Here is a 21,448-nt window from a genome sequence, read left to right on the forward strand (position 1 = left end):
CTTGAATGGAAAGTCAGGGAGAAACAATGTGTCTTCTGTCACACTTCAGAAATAGTGTTGCTGCCCACAGTGATTGTTTTCCCTACTCTTGCCTTGCACACTGAATAGCATTGTCACTGTACTGAAGTGTGAGCTTGTGGTCTGTCTTTTGTACTGGAGATGAGATTATTTCTTTCAATAAGCCTAGGTGAGCACTGGTGTTTGGCAGGCCTTTAGGTAAGCTAATTCGGCTGACTTACCTGGTAGGAACTACTTAGCTGTATGCTGACCTTCCTTTTGGCTTATGTTGAGGCTTGGCTTGGCTGAGTGAAGGATTCAGTGAGCCCTAGAGCTGATGCACTAGTGTGGAGTGTCAGTGGTGGTGAATAAGCAGTGACCCTGTCCCCTTTTGATAAAAACAAGTAAAATGTCATGTTTTTCACTAGCTCTTTCAAACTTCGCATTGTTTCTAGCCATATGTTAACCTTGAACCTCTTGTCTTGTTTTGCTGTTTTGTTCCCCCCTTTTGTTAGGTAACCTTGTCTGGGATAATTGTTCTAGACCTTTGTTGTTTTTATACTAACATGCTCTTGGACTGCTGCTGTGGTTCATTGTCTTCGTAGTTCCTGACTGGAATGGAATACTCAGGCCTTATGATGAGTACTTCACTGCCTGGCCTGCCCAGGCTTTCCAACATCAGCTATCCCTTCATATTCCTCCATTTCTGAACTAATAGGAATGAATGGCAGGAGACAGTTTCCCTTTGCAGACAGCATGGCCCCTACCAGATCATTCTGAAAGTGATTTGAGACAATTTTTTTCAGTAGACAAGTTATCGGTCCTGGTGCTAAGAAATACACATTGCTGACAATGTGACCCATGCTAGTTCATGGATTGACTAATCCTCAGGAAACCAGTGGTTTTGTCCGCATATTATAACAAATGCCTTCCAGTTTCAGTCATTGGTCCATAAGGAAAGTCTGTTGTTTTCTGACTGGAACCTGGTGTTTTTACTAGGTGGGCATTGTGACTTTCTCCACACTTAAATTTCTTGACAACCCTGATGTTGTCAATATTTCTTAGGGTGCAATTAGTGTTCATACAGGCTTAGTCCTCTGTAATGGAGAGATATGTGTCCCTCTACCTCTGTGCTGGCTAAAACAGAGCTGGTATGGGTATGCTGTAAAACCACAAAGGTGTGGTACCAGGACACCCAGCCTCTTGGTAGAGGAGCTCATGTCTGCCCAGGAAGCTGAATGTGGCCACAACCTGAGTGAACAAATGTGCCCAACTGCTGGGGCAGGCAGGCATGAGAAGTGCCTGTTACCACAGGTTAGGATGCCATGCCTGGGAGTGGCTGCTCATTCAGGAGAGCTACGTTGTGACAATTTTTTGCTCTTTTTCTTTGTAATTAAGTCTATTCTTATTACTGCCCCCTCAATTTTACAGGAAAAAAATTAATATGTTGAAGTATAAGCTTTATGAATCTGGAGTGAGAGCCTTTGAAACATCCATTAGGTCATGAGTACCAGCAGTTACTTGTTTGCCATGAGCTTGACAAAATTGCTGAAATAGCTTGTGAGCAAATAGGTAGCCATGAGGCTAATCTGGTATATGGCAAGGACATACACTGTCATTATCTTCGCTTTAGGAACTTCAGTGAAGGAATATAGCTGCATTTGTGGCCTATAATGAGATCTTTGTATCTGATCAGAGCAACAACTTATTGAAATGGTTGGAGCAACTAGCAGTAAGGAGCTTCCTTAGGGATTGCAGAGGCAGGTAGTCTTTTTTTTGTTGCTTGAGGTAGAAATATGAATTTGCTGCAGCCATCAACTCTCTAAGTGTTCATAAAACCATTATATTATGGCTAGATAAAAAAAAAATTTGTACACTGATACTTTTTTGTGACAGGATGTGAAAACAATTCCTAAGGCCTATATACATTTAATTGGTTGCTCTTTTAAAGTTACACTAAACTGAAAAGTCATGTGTGTTTGAGAAGAATATCCAGCACTCAGCTTCACAGATACAGGCTTCTTTAGCTCCTGTGACTTCCAACAGGATTACTTGGATGCCAGATTAATACTCAGCATAAAAGTAATTCTGGCTTGATTTCAGAATTTTCTAATATACAGATTATACTGTCTTTAATTCTCTCTATTATCGAAAGTATATTGTGTGGCCCATTCACCTCTTAGTCAAGTATGTCCATATGTCTGATGAGCTTTAGTTACAGTCTGTGTTTTTCAGGAAAAATATTATAAGATGTGCTTTAGTTATATAATTTAAGATTACAGGTTTTTAAAAGAGAATGTTCTATGTGCTGGAGGTAATATGCAGAAATAGATAAACAGTGTCTTTTTTTTTCATTGTTCTTGCTTTTAGTCTTTTGAAAGAGTTTTAGTAGAAAACAAGCTGCATGGCCTTTCTCCAGCTCTCTCTGAAGCCATCCAGAGCATTTCTCGCTGGGAACTTGTCCAAGCTGCACTCCCGCATGTGCTGCACTGCACCGCAACTCTGCTCTCTAACCGGAACAAACTAGGTTAGTGCTCATGTGAGGGTGTTATCAGTTAAAATATGACAGATTGATGCTCAGGGTGCCAACATATCCTAAGTCCTCAGAATCCCAGTTAGTTCGTTCTGTGGCTTGTCTTTCTTATTTATAGCTGAGTAACCTGTGAGAGCTTCCCCAGTGAAGCTAATGGTCTGATGAGCTGATGAGTGGTTCAATTACATTTTGCTAGTTATTTTCCAGAGGTAATCTTACTTATTTTAGCACAACCACCCAGCAGGCATGGGTTCCTTGATGGAATATGTGTTTCTTCCTGTTGTCAATTGCAGCAGATACTTTCGATATCTTCTGTTCTTTTTTTTTCTTCTTTTGCTTTTTATTCAGGTCAATGCATGTGATTCTCAGCAGATAAGTCAATCACATGGTAAGAATAGTCAGGTTTAAATAGAACTTACTTTTAGTAATTTTTACTGATTTCAGCAGGGATTTGCTTCCTAAGACATGTGAGTCAAGAGCATTAACAAGACACAGCTTGAGCACCTTACAGTGCTCATTTGCATTTTATCTAATTCTACAAAGTCAAACACACAAGACTGTCCAGTTGGCTTCTTTTGGGACCTATCTATGTCCATGCTGCTGTCCACGCCCTGGAGCTGACATTGCAGGGACTGACTACAAAGGCTGTGAAGTAAATGAAGACTTGTGATTTAGGAGGTTTCAAGCATAATAAGACAGAATGCTGATACTTTTAATGGTAGAATTTTAATTTTTGAATGCTTATCAGGAAGTCAGATGTCCAGTTTCCTGTGCAGCTCTAAAAGTCTCAACAGTACCATTAATGGAAACCCTGTGAGATACAGTGATGCATTTTTTCACACAGGGCATCAGGATAAGCTTGGAGTAGCTGAAACAAAGCTTCTTCACACTCTTCACTGGATGCTGCTGGAGGCTCCTCAGGACTGCAGCAATGACCGATTTGGAGGGGACAGAGGCTCCAGTTGGGGAGGGAGCAGTAGCGCCTTTATCCATCAGGCTGAAAACCAAGGATCACCAGGACATCCCCAGCCCAACGGCACAACTGATGAAGAGGAGAACAATAGAAGGAAGTTCTTCCAAAACTCCATGGCCACCGTGGAGCTATTTGTCTTCCTCTTTGCTCCCCTTGTCCACAGGATTAAAGTAAGTAGAACACTGATGGGGTGCTTGTGTGGAGATAGCTCTGAGCAGGAAAGGAATTAATCTGCCTTTGTGATTGTTATTTAATTCAGCCTACAGTACACACTGGGGGACCACTGGAAATGTTTTAACAAGCTGGCAGAATACCGCTGCCATCAGGGAGAAATCCTTCCAGTGACATGAACAATCACCTCAGCATCAGGAAGGCACAAAGGCAGATAAATCTGAAGTGACCCATCTTTTCCCTCTGGGAATGTCAAAGATCTGTGGCTCTTGTGAAGTTTCTGGGATACTAAAACCTGCAGAAAGGATTGTGAGCTTTAGCTTGTGCCAGTGATTCTCAGCCATTGCTCAGAAAGGCCTTGCTAGTTTTTCAGGGATTCAGCTGTGGGGCTGCCACTGGGACTTGCTATTGTCATTACTAATCATCTTGATGCAATTACCAGGAATGTGTGGTGGTGCTGTAAGCATGGCAGTGGCAAAGGCAATGGACCAGTCCTTTGTTTTGAAATCAGAAGCAGGCTGCAGGCTTCCTGTCTGCCTGGGTTCCTCTGCTGATTTTATGCTGAGTGCATCAGCTTTGCAGAGTGGTGATGAGGAGATATTTTCTGCATGTTCTGACTCCTGTCTCTCTGGGAATGCTGCAGTTTTTAGCCTTTATGTTTCCAGCTAGGCCTCAGGAAAGAGCAGGTGCTTGGAAAAGGTCTATGAAGTCATGAAGTGACAGGGCTGTTATCTGTTCTAATCTGCCTTCTATGTTGCAACAGTTGAAGAAGATATGAAAGAACAGGAAATAAGGGATGACCTTTTGATTAAGGCAGGTGAAAGCAAGACTGGAGAGGTAGATTCTTTCCCTACTTCTGCTACTGAGTTCCTGTACAGTATAGCTAAATTTATTCAGCCCAAATTTTTCATACTTGTTTACTAGTTCCACATTTTCTCTCTAAGCTACTGGGACAGGACAGGAAGAAATGCTGAATTTTTCCCAGCGCTAAACACACAAATGTGGGCTGCCCTTTGAATGAATTAAATTAAACTAGAGGTAGACCCTGCCTATTAGAGGTTAGATTTCCAATTTTTATATTAATCTTTCTGGCATGTTGTTTCCTATTTACAAGATGGAGTTTATAACAGTATCTCATGTTTACCTTGAAAATCTCTGAGATCTCTGAAATACTGTAGTGATGAATATGAAAAACTCACGAAATCATGCATTTTTCTGTCATCATAACAAAATGCAGAAAAGGATGTAAATGAGGCAAGTAGCTAAGTGAGTTTTGTCCCTTCTATGTTTCACAAAGATAGAAGTCTAAGAGGAAGGATGCTACCCGATTAGATAGCCAGAGTAATGCAAATGCTCAAGGAAGATGATACATTTGCACAAATAGACCTAAACTGTTGAATTCCCAACTTCTGAGACGATTTGTGTACTTAGCAATGTGTTTTTAAATGAGGCTTTGGGGGATGCATGTAATCCTGTAACTTCACAGATGTTGGCACATCACCAAAAGCTAGCAGTGCAAAGGAAAATGCAACATGTTACTGCTGCCACTTCCAGAAGCCTTGAGAGTGCTCCTTAGTAAAAATGCTCATTAAAAATGAACTTAATTTAAGCAAGGCTTGTGAACTTATTATGACCAGACAATACTAACAGAGGATATAGAAGAGAAGGGCTGGAGAGCTACAAGCAGTCAGCTCCTACCATTTCTTTAGCTCTGTCTGTATCATCGATTCCCACTGCTGAGGTATATGGAGCTATGTCAGTAGGAGGCAGCGGTGCAGCTATAATTATGCTGCCAAAACTGCTGTTACCGTATTTGTTTGCCTTATGAGGATAGCTGTGACTGTGTCTCCTAAAGTAGATAGATCTCACTTTAGGTCAAGTAAGTGCATACCTGCACCTTGATCTAAGATTTACTTGTGTACTAATTTACATGATTTCAGCTACTTGCATATGTAAAACAATGATAGCACCACTGTAAGCAGTATCAGTGTCTCTGTATTGACACAGCTCAGGTACTAACAGTGCTAATTATAGTAGTAATGTATACCACTGCTTCATAGTAATTTGTTACATGTTTCTTCAAATTCTAAGTAATGTCTTAATATTTAGTATTCTTATTCTTTTGGGGAAGAACTTCCAGAGTGTAAATCCTAAGGCTGAGATTGAATATTAACCATGAGATGGCTTTATATGGTTAAAAGAGATGCTTTCTGACAGGAATGGCCTTTTCTTTTACAGCTTAATGTCCTGGGGAAAGCAGGGTATATTAACTAGTATAGAAATTTCATTTGGAAAAAGCTTCCTGTGAAATTTTGTATTGAGATTTTCCTGTGTTTTTTTCATTATCCACACTCAACATGTATTAAGTCTGCTGACTGTTGCCAGTGGTCCCCAAGTTAGCACATACTGACTGCAGAACTGCACATGGTATAACTCATTCCTTGTAAGATCTGTGCATTGGAGAAATGACAGTCCTCAGACTGGAAACAGCATTCTTTTGTGTTAGCTGGTGTGATGCAGTCTCTGTTTCTCTTTCTAGGAGTCTGATCTGACATTTCGGTTGGCCAGTGGCCTTGTTATTTGGCAGCCAATGTGGGAACACAGGCAGCCTGAAGTTTCTGCCTTCAATGCTCTTGTGAAACCCATCAGGAACATCATTACAGGTCTGTGACTTTGCTGTGGTAATATAGCTCCTGAGAACTGGAAACTTTTCCTTTATTTTCCTAATGCTGCCTTACATTCTCAAGCCACCATATTTGAAGAAATATATTGATATCCCAGAAATTAGTGAAACCTTAGACTAGTTTAAGGTTGTTTCCCCTCCAAGTCAACTGACATTTGCGTAATAATTATTTTCCTCAGTTGCTAAGGGTAAAGGCAGTATCTCTTAGCAAGCTGACATAATTGAGGAGAGCTTTCCCAACTGGGCAAAAATGAAGAATGAAGAACACAGAGTTGGTTCTCCTCCTATCTAAAAATTTGAATTTCGCCATGGTATCAAATTAAAAAAGGTAGTTTCAAGACTCTCCAAAGAAAGGCCTAAGTTGCGAATTCACTTTTGCATACTGGAAAGGGTTGCTCTTCCCTTCCGTTTCAGCCATAATGAGATTGGAATTGGGTGGCTGAGGCTTCGGAGGTTTTGGCTGCCAAGGCTTTGTGTCTGGCCTAGTCCTAAAAAAGCTTTTTTACTTTTATGCTTTTAGACAATATTCTTGCATAATTTCTTCAAGGTGGTGAAGTGAAAGTGAGCTGGGTATATTGCTGTAGCATTGCTTGCCAGCTCTCAAAAGGGTGGAGCTGTAATTTTCACCACGGAGAAAATGTAGTTTGCTAAATCAGAATTTTCTTAAAACAAGTTATTTTGGATGTCACATTTTGTTCTGAAGGCTTTGTATACCTTTGGGACAGCCCAGAGTTGAATAGATTCAAGTATTCCTAATGATTTCAAATAGTCTTTGACATCTAGTGCTTCATCCCTCTGCTTCAACTTCTGGAATTAAAATATAAGATTTCAGCCCTGGAACTAACAAAAGGAATTAGTCCTAAATTTTCTTTGACTGTTGGAATTTTTCCTGTAGGTCTGTGTGTCACGAGAAAGGGAGGAGAGACAGAAATGCAAAGACTTTGGTTTTGTTTTCTGGTTTGTGACTTCAATGGTACATTGTAATATAAGAGGTGTTTCCTGAAATGTTCTCCTTTGACTTCCTTTCTCAGCCAAGAGAAGTTCTCCCACCAACAATCAGAGTGCAACTTGTGAATCACCTAATCTGGACAGTGTGCATGCTGAGGTAAGTTCTGTGCTAAGGTTTGACAAACTTGAATAAGGAGCTGAGGGAGGGGAGAAACAGAATTTGCTGTTACCACCCTAAAGTATTCCATTTCCAGAAATCACAGTTATTCATGGTTCTTTTGAAGGCTCACAACCTTGTTGGGAGCAAGAGCTCTGTCTTACCCTTTCCCTAGTACTAAGAAGCCCCAGGCTTGATCATTTTCTCCATGGTATTACTGTGGCATTATGGTGTAAGTAATGGTCATGTCTAAGCACAAAATGCAGTTATAAAACTAATATGGGAGAGATAAGTATATTTATATACCTATTTTCTTTCATTGCAACTATCCAAAGGGACTGCAGGTGGTCTGTGAGACAACACAGCCAGATTCTGTACCTCCAAAGGCTACTGTTTCAGCATGTCATCGTGGAAATTCATTGGATGGAAGCGTATCCTCCCAAACCTCTCAGGAGAGAGGTACTACACATCCCAGGTACAAACCCTTCAGGGGAAATTTAGGCTGGTATGACTTAATGGTGGAGGTCACACAAGTCCTATATCTTTAGTCTGCTGTTGTCTGTATATGCTGAGCATGCTGGATGTTTATCTCAAACTCTTAATGCAACAAATCTCCATTCTGGGTTTTGAACAAGGTGGTGATACTTGATATTAAATGGCACTTCCATTGAAGAAATCTCCAGCTGACCTGTTGGGACAGTTTCTTTAATGTTTTCTAGTACATTGGTTTCTTAAAATTAAAGACACAACAAATAACCTGCAGATTCAACCCTCCGAGGCTGGATTCAGCCTCAGGCAGTTGGTATTTTTCTGGCTTCTTTCTGATCAGATTATTTTTCCCCTCTAGCAACGGATTTTTGCAAGCCTGCCTTCATTATGTCTTCTCTGCATCCTGCTGCTTAGCTTGCTTTAGACTACTGGCTCAAAGAACAAGCTGACAAAGAAAAGCAGCCATGCAAATAACCCTCCAACTTGCCCTGCAGCACACAGGCCATGATTTTGCATCATGGCCCTGATAAATTCACCTAGATTTGGGCACATAAAGGAAGAACCAGATTTTCAGTAGTGCTAGATACTCAGTAGTACCATAAAATAAATTAAGCTGATGAGTGTTTTCAGCAGGTGGTGAGGGAGGGAAACCCAGCTATAATTTTAGGTCTCTGTGGACTTAGGACTGTCACTTAATCTGTTCCTGAAAATTTTGGTTCTGTTACTTCTCTCTTTTTGTGAGTGTCATGTCCAGAACACTGCAATTTTCAGAAATGGTTTCATTACAGTGAGAGAAGACATGTAGGATGGAGTGGGTTTCTAGATCCCATCTAGAACAGGTCTGCTTTCTGAAAAGGGGATTTGGGGCATCCTTTCACTGGTCCAAAGGGCAAAGTTATTCTCTAAGGCTCTCATCCCGTCGGGAGGCTTCCCTTTAGATTTTGTATCAAGCCTGATGTCTGTTCTGGGTCTTTATTGAATTTATATTAATGTGAGCCACTAAAAATGAAACCGGGGACAGAAAAGCCTTTCTGTATGTGAACACTACTCCTCAGAGAGTGCACAGCTGTAAAAATAAATAAATAAATAAATAAAGGCAGCTTTTTAAGAAGACAGAATCAGGTGATCAGTTTGTCAGGCCGGGTCTGGTGGTTGCCATGGGGATGAAGCTTCAGACAGGCTTTGAAGAGAGCATCATTATGCCTCCCCATTCGCAGAACTCATTGATCAGTTTAAACTGTACAGGGAGCTTTGGTTGCCAAGTAACAGACAACTGGGGAACAAATGTTGTTTACTCTGCTTACCGACAGCCGCAGTATTCCTTTGTCCTTGCCAGCGGTTGAAGGCAGGCTGGCTTTTCACATTCCCTGCAGTCACAGGCAATCAGGAGCTGTTTATACTACCACTAGATTTCCCTTTAAATGAAGTATAGAGTTTAATTTCTGTTTTTTCAGACACTGTTTGAGAAAATGACTTGTTCCTCTTCCACACAGCGAAATTCTTCACATACAAATGAATACAGTTTAACACAGAAGCAAATAAAGCCACAGCTCTTTATCCAACTGCTGCCTTGAACAGGCTGCTTGGGAAATAGACTTTGTAGGAAGGACCTTAGTGACAAATATTTCATAAGCAGAACATGCCTTGCTTCAGGCTGTGTCATGCCTCAGGTTTGCCAGTGCCACATACAGAAGAGCATGAAAGACTGTTCAGACTCAAAGACACTGATCAGGATCCTGCAAGGTGACCGGGGATCAATGCTTTCATAATTGCTACTGAGACGGTGGGCTTTATTTCCTTTACTGGGATACTTTTAGTATCCCAGCTATCCTTAAGGTTTTTTGCAGGCTGCATCTATATGGCACAACCTGGACTGTGACAAACAGCCTTCATGTCAGGTTTATAGGGGAAATTTTGTAGCATATACCCATTGCTCATTATTTTCTTCTTCCTAGTTCTGTTTTTCAGGGTCTTATAACATACAATTCTAGTCATCAAAGTTGAAGCATTTTTACCTGAAATGCAACACTAGAAGAGAGTCTTTGAATCTATATATTGTGTATAGGGTGACATATGCTGACACAGATGGGCTGGTCTGCAGTCACCAAGCGCCTTTGTCATTGGCCTATGGAGCTGGCAGCAAACCAGCTCCTGCAGGGTAGAGTTCTAGATCTATGCATTGTTTCAAGCTCAGCCATGCCACCCACTCCCTGTTTCAAAGTGTAATATGGAACAGGGTTCATATGATTCCAATGTTCACTCCACACTTCTTTCTCATCTGCCAGTTCTACACCTGCCTTGGATGCACAGAGCAGTGATCCATCAAAGCACTTAAAACATGTGCTTTGTTTAAGCCCTTAAAGATCCCACTTAAAAGTACTGTTGCTGTTCTCTAATGCTTTCCTCAGTCAGGGCCTTAGTCCCAAAGAGTCAGTTCTTTATTCAGAGAGCCAAGTATCTAAGAAGACATAAGGAGCCTGATGACTGACATTTCTACTCCTGCTTTTTGGAACAGGGTGTCCTTGGTAATCCCACCATGCCAGAAGTCTCGCTATGCCACGTACTTCGATGTGGCCGTGCTGCGCTGCCTGCTGCAGCCACACTGGTCCGAGGAGGGTACCCAATGGTCACTAATGTACTACCTGCAGAGACTGAGGCACATGTTGCAGGAAAAACCAGAGAAAGCACCCGAGCCAGAGATCACCCCTTTGCTGAGGCCTCGGAGCAGTTCCATGGTGGCTGCTGCACCCTCTCTGGTGAACACCCACAAAACTCAGGTAAGAAGTTACTATCAACAAGAAAATAGCTGTTGTGGCATTGCTGGGAAGTGATGGCTGGACAAGTAGTGAGAGGTGCAGCTTTGGTGTTGTTTCAACTGCTTAGGGGAATAATTCAGAAACAGAGCCTGAGAACAATTGATGAGGGTTTTGGCGGCAGAATCTGGTGCAGAGTCAGAACTGGTGACTGTTAACAGCTTGAGGGTTGATTTTGGATAATTAATCTAGGGTGAAAAAAACATTAGTTTTTAGTGTGAGAATATACTATTGCAGTTGTCAGAAAAAATGGAACCTCCTTTGCATTACAGTGTAATGGGCCGGACTCATTGAGCTTCCTTGGTGTAGCCCCACAAAGGAGAGAAAAAGACCCGCACTTGGTACTCCACTGCACACTCCAGGCAAACACTTGGGTTAAAATATTGGACTAGACTTGGCAAACAGTGGCAACGAGCAAAAGCCCTGCATGTTACCTCTTCTCCTGCTATTATTCTTATTGCATAACTTTTAGATTTGCCAACACAACCTCAGTAGACAAACTGTCCTAATAAGTGTCAAGACTTGCTCCCCATTTGATGGAAAATGAACGCCAGACTGCTGACCTTGGTGCAGTAAAGATCTTTGTATTTTGGCTTGCTCCCTTCTTCCAGGGAGAAAAGGGGAATGCTGTTGCAGTTTCAGTTAATATTGTTGTTGATTTATGCTACCTTTAGGTTGTGCCCTCTTTTCCTCTCATGTGGGCTTCTAACAGCAAATACTGATTTACTGAGTTGAGATAACTGCGTAATAAAATTTAATACTCTATTTTTGCCATCCAATTGTATGACACCCCTCAAGTAAAAGGCTCACTCTTCTGTTAATGTTTTGTTAATGTTTATTTCTTTTTTTGAGTCAGAAATCTCACTTTTTCTTAAAATCATTGCTTGCAATATTGTAGGGCTCTGGTGGTTTTTGATCTGTCATTTTATAAGAAAGAAGGGTGAAATACCTTCTCTCCTGTGGAGTCCAAGTGCTCGTAATCCAGAAGACAAGCATAAACAAAGTAAATAATAGTACTGTAATTTTTAAATCTCAGGACTTTATAGCAATTCTTATACTTTTTATGGAGCTGGTTTTTAAGGGCTCAGCAGCAGTATTGTGTAAACTGTATTATACTTCAATGTCATTTCTATAAAATGTTTTCCTTGACATAGATCCATAAAGTCCAGGCAATATGAATTACTGTTCCATCTTAATCTACCTTTGCATGGGATTGTGTGGGATTGCTGTGCATGTACAGAAAATCCTCGTTAATATAATCTCCTGAAGGGAAAATTGAAAGATATTGCTGTTCACTATTTCCGTGCATGTACTGTCCCTTTGCCCTTGCTCATAACAACCTGGTTCTTTTGCACCTTAGCCAGTTTAGCTCCTAGTGCAACAGGAGTGCAGTCAGTGTTTTACAGAGGCAGTATGAATGGTGTTGTCTTCCTCATTCTTCTCTATATGCTATGAAACACTTCTCTCCTTCCACACACTTGGTTATTTCTTGCTTTTCCAGGCTATTTATCTTGCAAGATTCCTTAACTCTGTTGCTTTTCTCTAATATTTTTCTGTTAAGTCCATTTGGCAATTCCACTGGGTACATCATAGCTGTTAATGTGAGGACTCTGTCCAGGGCATTATTCCCTCCAAGGCTAAATTTGATTGCTTTTGGTAACCTGTCTCAGTCCTGTGTATTCCTGCTATACTTCATCAAATTGGAATCCTGTTTAAAAAGGTTTCCAATTTGTTCTGCAGAACAGCTGTGATGGAGGAGGTGAAACAGTCTTCCAGGCAGCAAAACTTTCAACTCATGCCCCCTTTCTTTACAACTCTGAGAACTGTAATCTGTGCAACACAGAGAGGCACCTGAGCTCTAGTTCATCCCAGCCAACTGTAAAGACTTCACAGATATTCTTAAATTGAGAGTCTTATCACTCAAGACTCTCTGCTAGTTTGGAGCAGAGAATGCCACCTCCCAGGGTCTAGGAATTGTGCTTTCTTTCTATCAACACAAAGGGTTATATGCTGAGCCTTTACAAGCTTATGTGACAGGGATATGTTTAAAGCCTGATTTTTCAGTCTGGCTCTGAAATTCCTAACACAGTGTCATCATTTCTGCTCAAAGGTTGATCAATAACTTCTCAAAATACTGGCATTCTGTGTTTCATCAGGTTAGATTTAAAGAGGCAGCCAAAAACTGAGTAAAGACAAACACAGCTGCCTGAAAATCATATCTGGGACAAGGAGGTTCTTTTTTGGTAAATCCATGTTCTTTCTATTGTACTGCAGTTTATCAGGGTAACTTCCTGTATCTCCCTAAGCCTCAGCAAAACTTACAGTTTCTGTTGGTTTCTGTGTGACTGAAATCATATTTCAGACATCATCTTGGGTTAAAGCAGTGGGGTTTGAGAGGATGTGAGAAATATTCTCCATATATCACCTAGTAATCTCAACAGCAAAGTAGGAAAAGATGCAATGCAGCATTCCAGCATTCCTTGTTGTATACAAAAAGGACATTGAGTGAAATGTGAATAAAATGACTACCAGCTTCTTCTAGAAAATTACTTGAGTCTAAATATGTTTCAGTCCTGGCAACTGATAAAGAAAACCTGCATTGCACCTGTATGCAGTAAATTCACTCTAAGGGCAGGTGTAGGACATGAAAGCTTCAGAGGCTCGCGAACTGCTACAGTCTTGCATTAACATTGTAGAGGAAAGAGCCAAAACTTAAATTAAGAGTAGGACCAATGCAGCTGTAGTGCTTGCTGCAATGCTGATAGAAAGCCAAGAGTCTCATGCATAGTATTATGAAAGCTGAGAGAAGTACTAATGAGCTGGTACATACAGAGTCATGCAAAAGGAAGGCAATAGAAAACAGAAACAAGATCTAGAAGAGCAGCCCCCAAAACATTTTGCTTTCTTACCCATCCTGTGCATATCATAATTGCTGCACAGTCTACTGCACAGAATACCTATGTTTTTAGTCAGTCTTCAACAGATGTGCTAGCTTGTTTCATTACAATGTGTCATCTCCCACACTGTAGATTTAAGGCGATTCTGTCATTTGTTTTCCTGGTGTTATTTGCTGGATACCTACCCTAAACAGATTTCAGAGCTGGGCCTATGTTGTCTGTGTTTGTATGGCTTGTTACTCAGTAGGCCCTGATACTTTCTCTGGTTTTTGGTGAACATAAGCCACTTGATAAAACACTGATTCAGTTAGTAGTGGGGAAAAAAAATGAATCCAAAATTAATTTGTATGATGGCCAGAAGAGACCTGAGAGCACTTAGGTTTGAATCCTGATTTGCTATGTGTTGGATTTTACATGTGACTCCTCCTCTGTATCTTTAGTAATATAAGCAAAAGGGTTTATAAGCATACCTGTACTATAAACAATGGTGAAGATGAGTCTTACTGTTGTGTATCTCCTTCATTCTTGTGCTGATAAAATTAATAGGAAGAATTCAAGGTTAGTCTTTGATTACTCTGAAATCTCTGAAAAATGTGTTCCCAGTATGCCAGTACTGCAAACACTGTAACTGGTCCTTAAAATTTCACCTGCAAAGACTTTACTGGCTTCTGCTGGACATTTTTGTGCATAAAACTGCACAATTGTGTATTGCAGAGCTGGCTGACTCTGCAATGTGCAACCTGGCAAGGTTGAATCTAACCTTCTGAAACCACAGGAGTCACTTCATCTGTCCTTGGCATATAGCTATCTCTGGATTGAAAGCAAAAGATATTTTAACATGACCCAGTTGTTCAGAAGAATGTTTCAGGTGAGACAGCAAAGAAAAACTTCACCTCCGTTGGAAGCAAGCTGATATTTAGGGAGAAGAAAATCATCCTGAGGGATTTTGGTCAGGTCAGCTGCACAAACATCTCATGGAAAGTGGCATCAGATCTTTAATGAGAGCAGAGTTTGTGCCATTTTTGTGGCAAAGCCCTTCTTTGCAGAAGGCGGGTGTAACATGTGTGGCTCAGTGCAGAGGGTACTTTGAGGGCCTTCTACTGAAACGGGTGGGAGAGACTCACAGTTTTCCCTGTCATGAAACATTCTGTGATATTGAAAGGGGGGACTTAGGCAAGTATGAACTGTGATGGACTGAGAGCACTGTTCTTATGAGTGAAGGATGCCTAGAGATGTAGAAGTCTTACATTTCTTTAGTGAGTAAATAATTCTTTTTTTAAATCCAGTCTCTTGTAGGGACAGTGCTGCTTATTGTCATTCAATTCCAAAATACATATTTAAAGGTGTGTATTATTTAAGGGCATATTCTCTTGGATCTTAAATAAAACAAATCAAAAAGCATAGCCATTGTGGTTGCTCATCAATGTAAGATCAGAAGATCTTCAACTACCCAGAGTCATATCTGGGATCAGAATCAGACTGGAGAAGAACATATTTTTCCATGACACCAGAGCACACTGACAGCAAATCCTGAGGCTTTCTGTGGCAGCACTATGTACTATATACTATATTTGTGTGACACAAATGTTAGACAAGGTAAATCTGGGAGCCTCTAAATTTTATTTGTTCAATTGTTTTCTTTAAATGTGTGTACTGTTTTGTGTCATGAATTGGAGGTTCTTTTCCTCTACTGTGTTCCTATGACAGCTCCTGGAAATAGCTCTTTTTTATTTTTTTTTTTTTAAGCTGATTGTCCTCTATTTCTCCTTGTGCTTATTTTCTTCTTTGGGGACCTGCAGGATCTTACATTGAAATGTAATGAGGAAGAAAAATCACTAAGCACAGAGACATTTTCCAAGGTTTCATTGACCAACTTGCGTAGACCAGCAGTTCCAGATCTCTCCACAGACCTGGGGATGAATATCTTCAAAAAGGTGAGTGAAATAAAACTTTAATTTACCTATGATTCAGCACTTCATTGTCCTGCTAAATAGCAGCTAAAGGTCTGCTCAGACTATATATTCACGAGATCTACTTTGAATATATGCCATATGTGAGATCGACATCCCTTTTCATTGGAATTGATTCTATGTGCTATTACACAGATTTTATATGCACATTGCAAACAAAATAATTGTATCTTTATTCCAATAGCTGTCCTTCTGAAACTGCATGAGTGGAGAACACCCAAACAGTGCTGATTTTTAAGTGCTGGTGCTCACTTGTAGTTCCAGCTAAGTCAGTGAGTTCTTCAGATGTTTTTACCTCATATTAGCTCAGGGTTGCAACCATCCAGTATACTAGGCAGAGTTCTGTGGTTTCTATACATTTACCTCAAGGTCCAAGATTGTACTAAAATTATCCAAGGGCATCCCTCCCAGCTTGGGACATTACTGAGTTACTTTAAACACTCATGTGATACTAGCATGCAGATAGTTGCTAGCAGAGTAAATGCCTAAGATAGAAAGCTCGGAGTGGAAGGTTATTCTTCAGACACACATCTGTGTTATCTTTTTCCCTCAAGTGGTAGTGTTCCACGGCTCAAAGCTTCTACTTGTTTCCATATCTCTTCCTCTTCTTCCTGCAGTTTAAGAGCCGCAAAGAGGACAGGGAGCGTGAGCGCAAAGGGTCAATTCCTTTCCACCATACTGGGAAGAAGCGGCAACGAAGGATGGGGGTGCCTTTCCTCCTCCATGAAGATCATTTGGATGTCTCACCCACTCGCAGCACTTTCTCCTTTGGCAGTTTCTCTGGAATTGGAGAGGACCGACGTGGCATTGAGAGAGGAGGATGGCAAACCACCATATTAGGTGAGATGTTGTTAAGTTCTGTGTCATTCCTGTTGTAAACATTCAGAGAACAACAAAGGCTTTTTATTTCTTCATCCATCCTATTATCACTTCATGTCCTTGGCTCTGTTTGCAGCATTACATGCCTGTTGGTAGAAGTGGCAACTGCTCACAGCACACTTGGAATGACTTCTGCCTTAATTTACTTTTTCTCTGAAAACTACCAACTTGACTGGAGTAACAGCTACTTGTGACAACCTGCAGTGATCACTGTACCACTTGAGTATACCTTCCCTGAGTGCATTGCACGATTACAGCTTAAAATAGATTCAAGGAATATTTGCATCTTCTGCTTATAAAGAAAACTATCCAGAGAGGCAGCAATATCGTCACTAGGACTATGGGAAAAAATATTCTATACACAGTTTTCCTCAATTGAATGTTGGATACATTATAAATAGGATATTGTCTCAGTAAGGCTTATGCTGTCTTGATTTTGCAAAAATACAGTTGTTTAAATCTAAAAATTGGCTTCTTCAAGCTTCTAAGTTCACTGGACAGTGTCTAGGCATTGTTTCTGTTTCACAGATATACTCCCAATATCATAGATTTTTATCCTGGCATCCTTTCTTAGAGGTGATAGGCAGCAAAATTATTTGCCAGGCCACAGCCATCTCATTTTCATCTTAGATGGCATAAATTTGGAGAGCTCTTCATTGTAAGCATGTCTTACTCTGGGACAGAGGAGAGTGGGCTTAACCAAGTGAATTCTTAAAGATTCATATATGTTTTGTCAATATACAAACACCTACAGATTTATACAAAAATAACAAACTTAGTATCCACATCCTAGTTTCCATATACTCAGTACCTCAAGTAGTTAAATTTTGATCTTAGGGACTATAGATTCTTGTTGTGGCTTAACCTACAGTTTCCTGCTTTCTGATGTCTTAGTGAAATCGTGTATTTCAGGTCCAATGGTCAACAGATCCTGCCAACTTCAGAGACAGCCCCCCTCTTTAGTAGGTTCTTTTAATTTGTATTTTATTGCTTTCTTGCAAAGTTTCCTTTTTCCTTAGCACTCTCCATCCTAATACACCTATCTCTTTTGGACCAGAGGAGAAGAAACCAAATTCCTGTACTTTGCTCCAAAGGGTGCAGTCATGCAGTGCTAACAGGACTAATTTTCGTGAAGGTGCTGATTGTTAAGAATGTGGATGTATGTGCTGAAGGGAATAGTCTTGCAGAGAGTTTGTACATTTGCTGTTTATATCAATGAACCCCTGTGAGAGATCCCACTATAATGTTTGGTTCTCTTTCACAGCATCCTGGAACACCTTGAGTTTTGCAGACTCCAATCCTCCAATTTTTCACCTCAGTTACTGTCTCTTCCAAGTATCTCTCAGATAAGTAAACAAAATATCCTTCTTGTCCTCGCCCTAGGAAAGTTTACCAGGCGGGGGAGCTCTGACACAGCGACAGAAATGGAGAGCCTGAGCGCCAGGCACTCACACTCTCATCACACGCTGGTCTCTGACCTACCGGACCACTCAAACAGCCACGGAGAGAACACAGTCAAAGAAGGTAAATTTAACACACTAGGAAAGATGTTTCAGTGAAATATCAAGTCTAAGAAGCTGAGGAAGTGTTACTGTTTCCATGTATGTGACTAATTGTTTTCTCCTTTTTTATTTCTGTATCTTTTGAGTACTTCTTGTTCTGTAGAGAAAATTATTCCCAACCTTTCATGTTTACTTAGTGCAGCTGTTAAAAAAAATTGGCAGCCATCACCAGGCAGAAGGCTCACTGAAAGAGCTTTAACTGCATTTGAAGGGGGTAATATTTAGAACAAAAATTTTTACTGCCATCTTAATTGTTACCTTCACCATACAAATTTCAGTGAATACCATTAAAAAGTCACACTGGCCAGCAAGAAATCCTCTGATAAAAGCAGCTAATTCGTGCCCTGATCATTGGTCAAACTGTAGTTGGCCTTAGAACATTTCTCCTAATAAATAGTGATAGTTCAATGCTGGCCGGGTTGCATAGGGTATTGAAGAAATGTGGTCACCAGTCTGGATAGTTGGTATTTGCATAATAGAACCAGTTCATCACTGAGTCATTGTTTATTAGATGTATGTTGTATTATTAATTAGAATACTTTAAATAGCCTTTGGAAGAGATTCTTTGTTATTCCACAGCCCTGTTACTGTGCTCTCTGGCAGATGAGAGTCCAACCAAGCCCATGGGATGCATAGGGTTTTCCTACAGTACAGAGTGTATAAACCTGCTTACAAAGCGCTAAGAGTGGGAAATTACTAATGTTATGGCCTGGAGTTCAATATGAGTTTTAAAAACTTAATGTATCTTTGGTAAAAATTGTCCTGTGTAGCCAACATGCTAACCTTAGAAATTTAAGTTAAGCTTGGCTATGTTGTGAGCTCCCTTCTCTGAACACTGTGAACTGAGACAGCAAGTGCCTTTCTTATCAGACAGCTTTGCATTTTGGAGATGGTTTAGATTGTCACAGGTACTGTTAGGAACACACTGCTCCATTTTTTTCAGCTGGTGTGATGAATTTCATATGGGTGTGACTTAGAAAGCTGTTCCAAATTGGTACTGCTGTTCCCCTACCTTCACTCCTGCATCCAGCTGATGAGTCCTTTTTCTTTGCCTTGCATGGGCAGTGCTGCTTTTACGAGCAGGCACCGGACAAATACTGGGAACAAAGCTAGCCAAATTCTAATGCCCCCTTTGAACTGGATTTAGGCTGGGTGAGCTCCCTGATCTAATTAACTGCCTACTTGACTGAGATCAGCTTAAGCTGCCATGGAACTGTACTGCTAGAACAAACTTGGGATTGTTCTAATTTACACTGGCTTAAAGGAAAAAATTAATCTATCTTTCATCCCTGTACCCGTGGTAGGAATTACGGTCCTATCTTACCTGTCAACACCACAAGGTGCATTAAGAGGTGCTCCCTTTAAACATGCTCAGCCTCAATCTTCCATTCCATAACTCTAGAGGTGGAAATTTACAGGTACCTGTTTCCTCCCCTTGCAGTGCGATCCCAGATCTCCACCATCACTGTGGCAACCTTCAACACTACCCTGGCCTCGTTCAATGTGGGCTACGCCGATTTCTTCAGCGAACACATGAGGAAGCTTTGCAACCAGGTGCCCATCCCTGAGATGCCCCATGAGCCACTCGCATGTGCCAACCTTCCACGGAGCTTGACAGACTCCTGCATCAATTACAGTTGCTTAGAGGACACGGATCACATTGATGGAACTAACAACTTTGTCCACAAGAACGGCATGCTGGATCTCTCGGTAATTGGCAAGGAACAAGGAAAGCCAGATCCCTCTTCTGTCAATATTAGCTGTACATTGAGATCAGGGTTTGGATAGGCTTTTCCTCCACCTCTTTATATAACTTCTCTCAGCAGCACATAAAGGTCAGTCGGATACATTTGTGCATATCCTAAAAGTCTCCTCTGAGATACTGCAGCTCCTGTTACTCCTTGCAAGGAGCGTGTGTTCATATGGAATGCACACATCAAAACTTAGGTGGTACTGTATAATGGCTGTGTCCCGGGGGCATGCGCCATTATAAAAAAGTATAAGACTGAGTAGCACTTTTTTTTTTTTTTTTTTTCTAATGGCACCTTAAAACTCACCTTTTCTGCTTTTCCCTTAATGATTTGACAGCTCCTGGTGCACTGAAGCAGTATTCTCAGGCTCACAGATGTCATCTCATGGTTTCCTTTTCTGCCTGACTGTGCCCAGCCTATGGTTTCTTGTCTTACACCTAGACTCTCTTCATTCAGAATTTGTACTGTGCTATATGCTATAATGAGTCTCTGCTCTGTGACTGGAATTTCCAAGCACAAAATCATATTAGGAAAGAAAATAAATCTGACTTTAAATATGATGTTTGAATCTTACAGGTGGTCCTGAAGGCTGTTTACTTGGTCCTGAACCATGATATCAGTTCCCGGATTTGCGATGTGGCACTGAACATTGTGGAGTGCTTATTGCAGCTTGGCGTGGTGCCCTGTGTAGAGAAGGTTCGGAGGAAGAGTGAGAACAAAGAAAATGAGGCCCCTGAAAAGAGACCAAGTGAAGGATCCTTCCAGCTCAAAGGGGCTGCTTCTGGTGGTTCAGCTTGTGGATTTGGGCCACCTCCAGTTAGTGGAGCTAGTGATGGAGGAGAAGAAGGAGGTGGTGGAAGTGGAGGAGGAGGTGGCGGTGGAAGTGATGGAGGTGGTGGAAGTGGAGGAGGGCCATATGAGAAGAAAGACAAAAAACAAGAAAAGGTTTGTATTGCTTGGAAGGTCTGTTAAGATTGAGTATGCATGTGTGTGCAACCACCCTCCTATTTGCTCTCTTTTATTTTGCATCACAGTGACAAGTTATTTGTTTTGCTCCAGTTCTCACTGGAGGTTCCACTGAGGAAACATGATTGGAAGTTGAAGCGCTGTAACTACTCCAGAGAAACAGCTGCCAAAAGCATAATTAGTGAGCCTTACATGGACATTTTCAACATCTTGTCAAATGTTTGAAATCCTCAATCACAATGATATTTTATTTCAGGTTCATTATTCATAACTTCCAAGGAAAAATAGAATCCAGTGTGTGAGCACAGCTCCTTTTCTTTCATGGCCAGAAGTCATAGATTTTGCATTATTGCTATGGAAATTGGCCAAGAGATGTTGTTGCTGACCTCCAAAGTTGTAATTCATAGTATCATAACACCTACGACATTTTAAAAAGGTGCTTTTTTCCTACTCAAGCAAGACAGCTCTCTGTTTTTCAGGCAGAATTTTTTGAAGCATGGGCTGAGTGGTATTCATAGCAGCACATAGAGGCTTCACATTTATAGCATAATTTTTTTGGGGGAACTGAAAGGGGTGGGGCTGGTCCCTAAACTTGAAAAATAATTGGAGTAAACACTTCAAGAATAACAACTCAATAATGGAGAAATGGACAGCAATTT

General features: G+C 40.9%; 1 protein-coding gene across 14 annotated transcripts in view; it reads left to right on the plus strand.

Moving 5' to 3' along the window:
- UNC80 (unc-80 homolog, NALCN channel complex subunit) overlaps positions 1–21,448 on the plus strand; it is a 126,146-nt gene that overhangs the window by 6,802 nt on the left and 97,896 nt on the right. For all 14 annotated transcript variants that reach the window (XM_071561728.1, XM_071561716.1, XM_071561721.1 and 11 more), the window contains exons 3-13: positions 2,368–2,524; positions 3,375–3,673; positions 6,214–6,337; positions 7,389–7,462; positions 7,798–7,937; positions 10,467–10,728; positions 15,461–15,595; positions 16,249–16,471; positions 17,894–18,034; positions 19,514–19,782; positions 20,400–20,768. In XM_071561728.1, the coding sequence (XP_071417829.1) occupies positions 2,368–2,524; positions 3,375–3,673; positions 6,214–6,337; positions 7,389–7,462; positions 7,798–7,937; positions 10,467–10,728; positions 15,461–15,595; positions 16,249–16,471; positions 17,894–18,034; positions 19,514–19,782; positions 20,400–20,768 (2,193 nt within the window). The remainder of the gene's footprint in view (positions 1–2,367; positions 2,525–3,374; positions 3,674–6,213; positions 6,338–7,388; positions 7,463–7,797; positions 7,938–10,466; positions 10,729–15,460; positions 15,596–16,248; positions 16,472–17,893; positions 18,035–19,513; positions 19,783–20,399; positions 20,769–21,448) is intronic.

The sequence above is a fragment of the Pithys albifrons genome, chromosome 8 (assembly GCF_047495875.1).
Source record: "Pithys albifrons albifrons isolate INPA30051 chromosome 8, PitAlb_v1, whole genome shotgun sequence".
NCBI classification, from domain to species: Eukaryota; Metazoa; Chordata; class Aves; order Passeriformes; family Thamnophilidae; genus Pithys; species Pithys albifrons.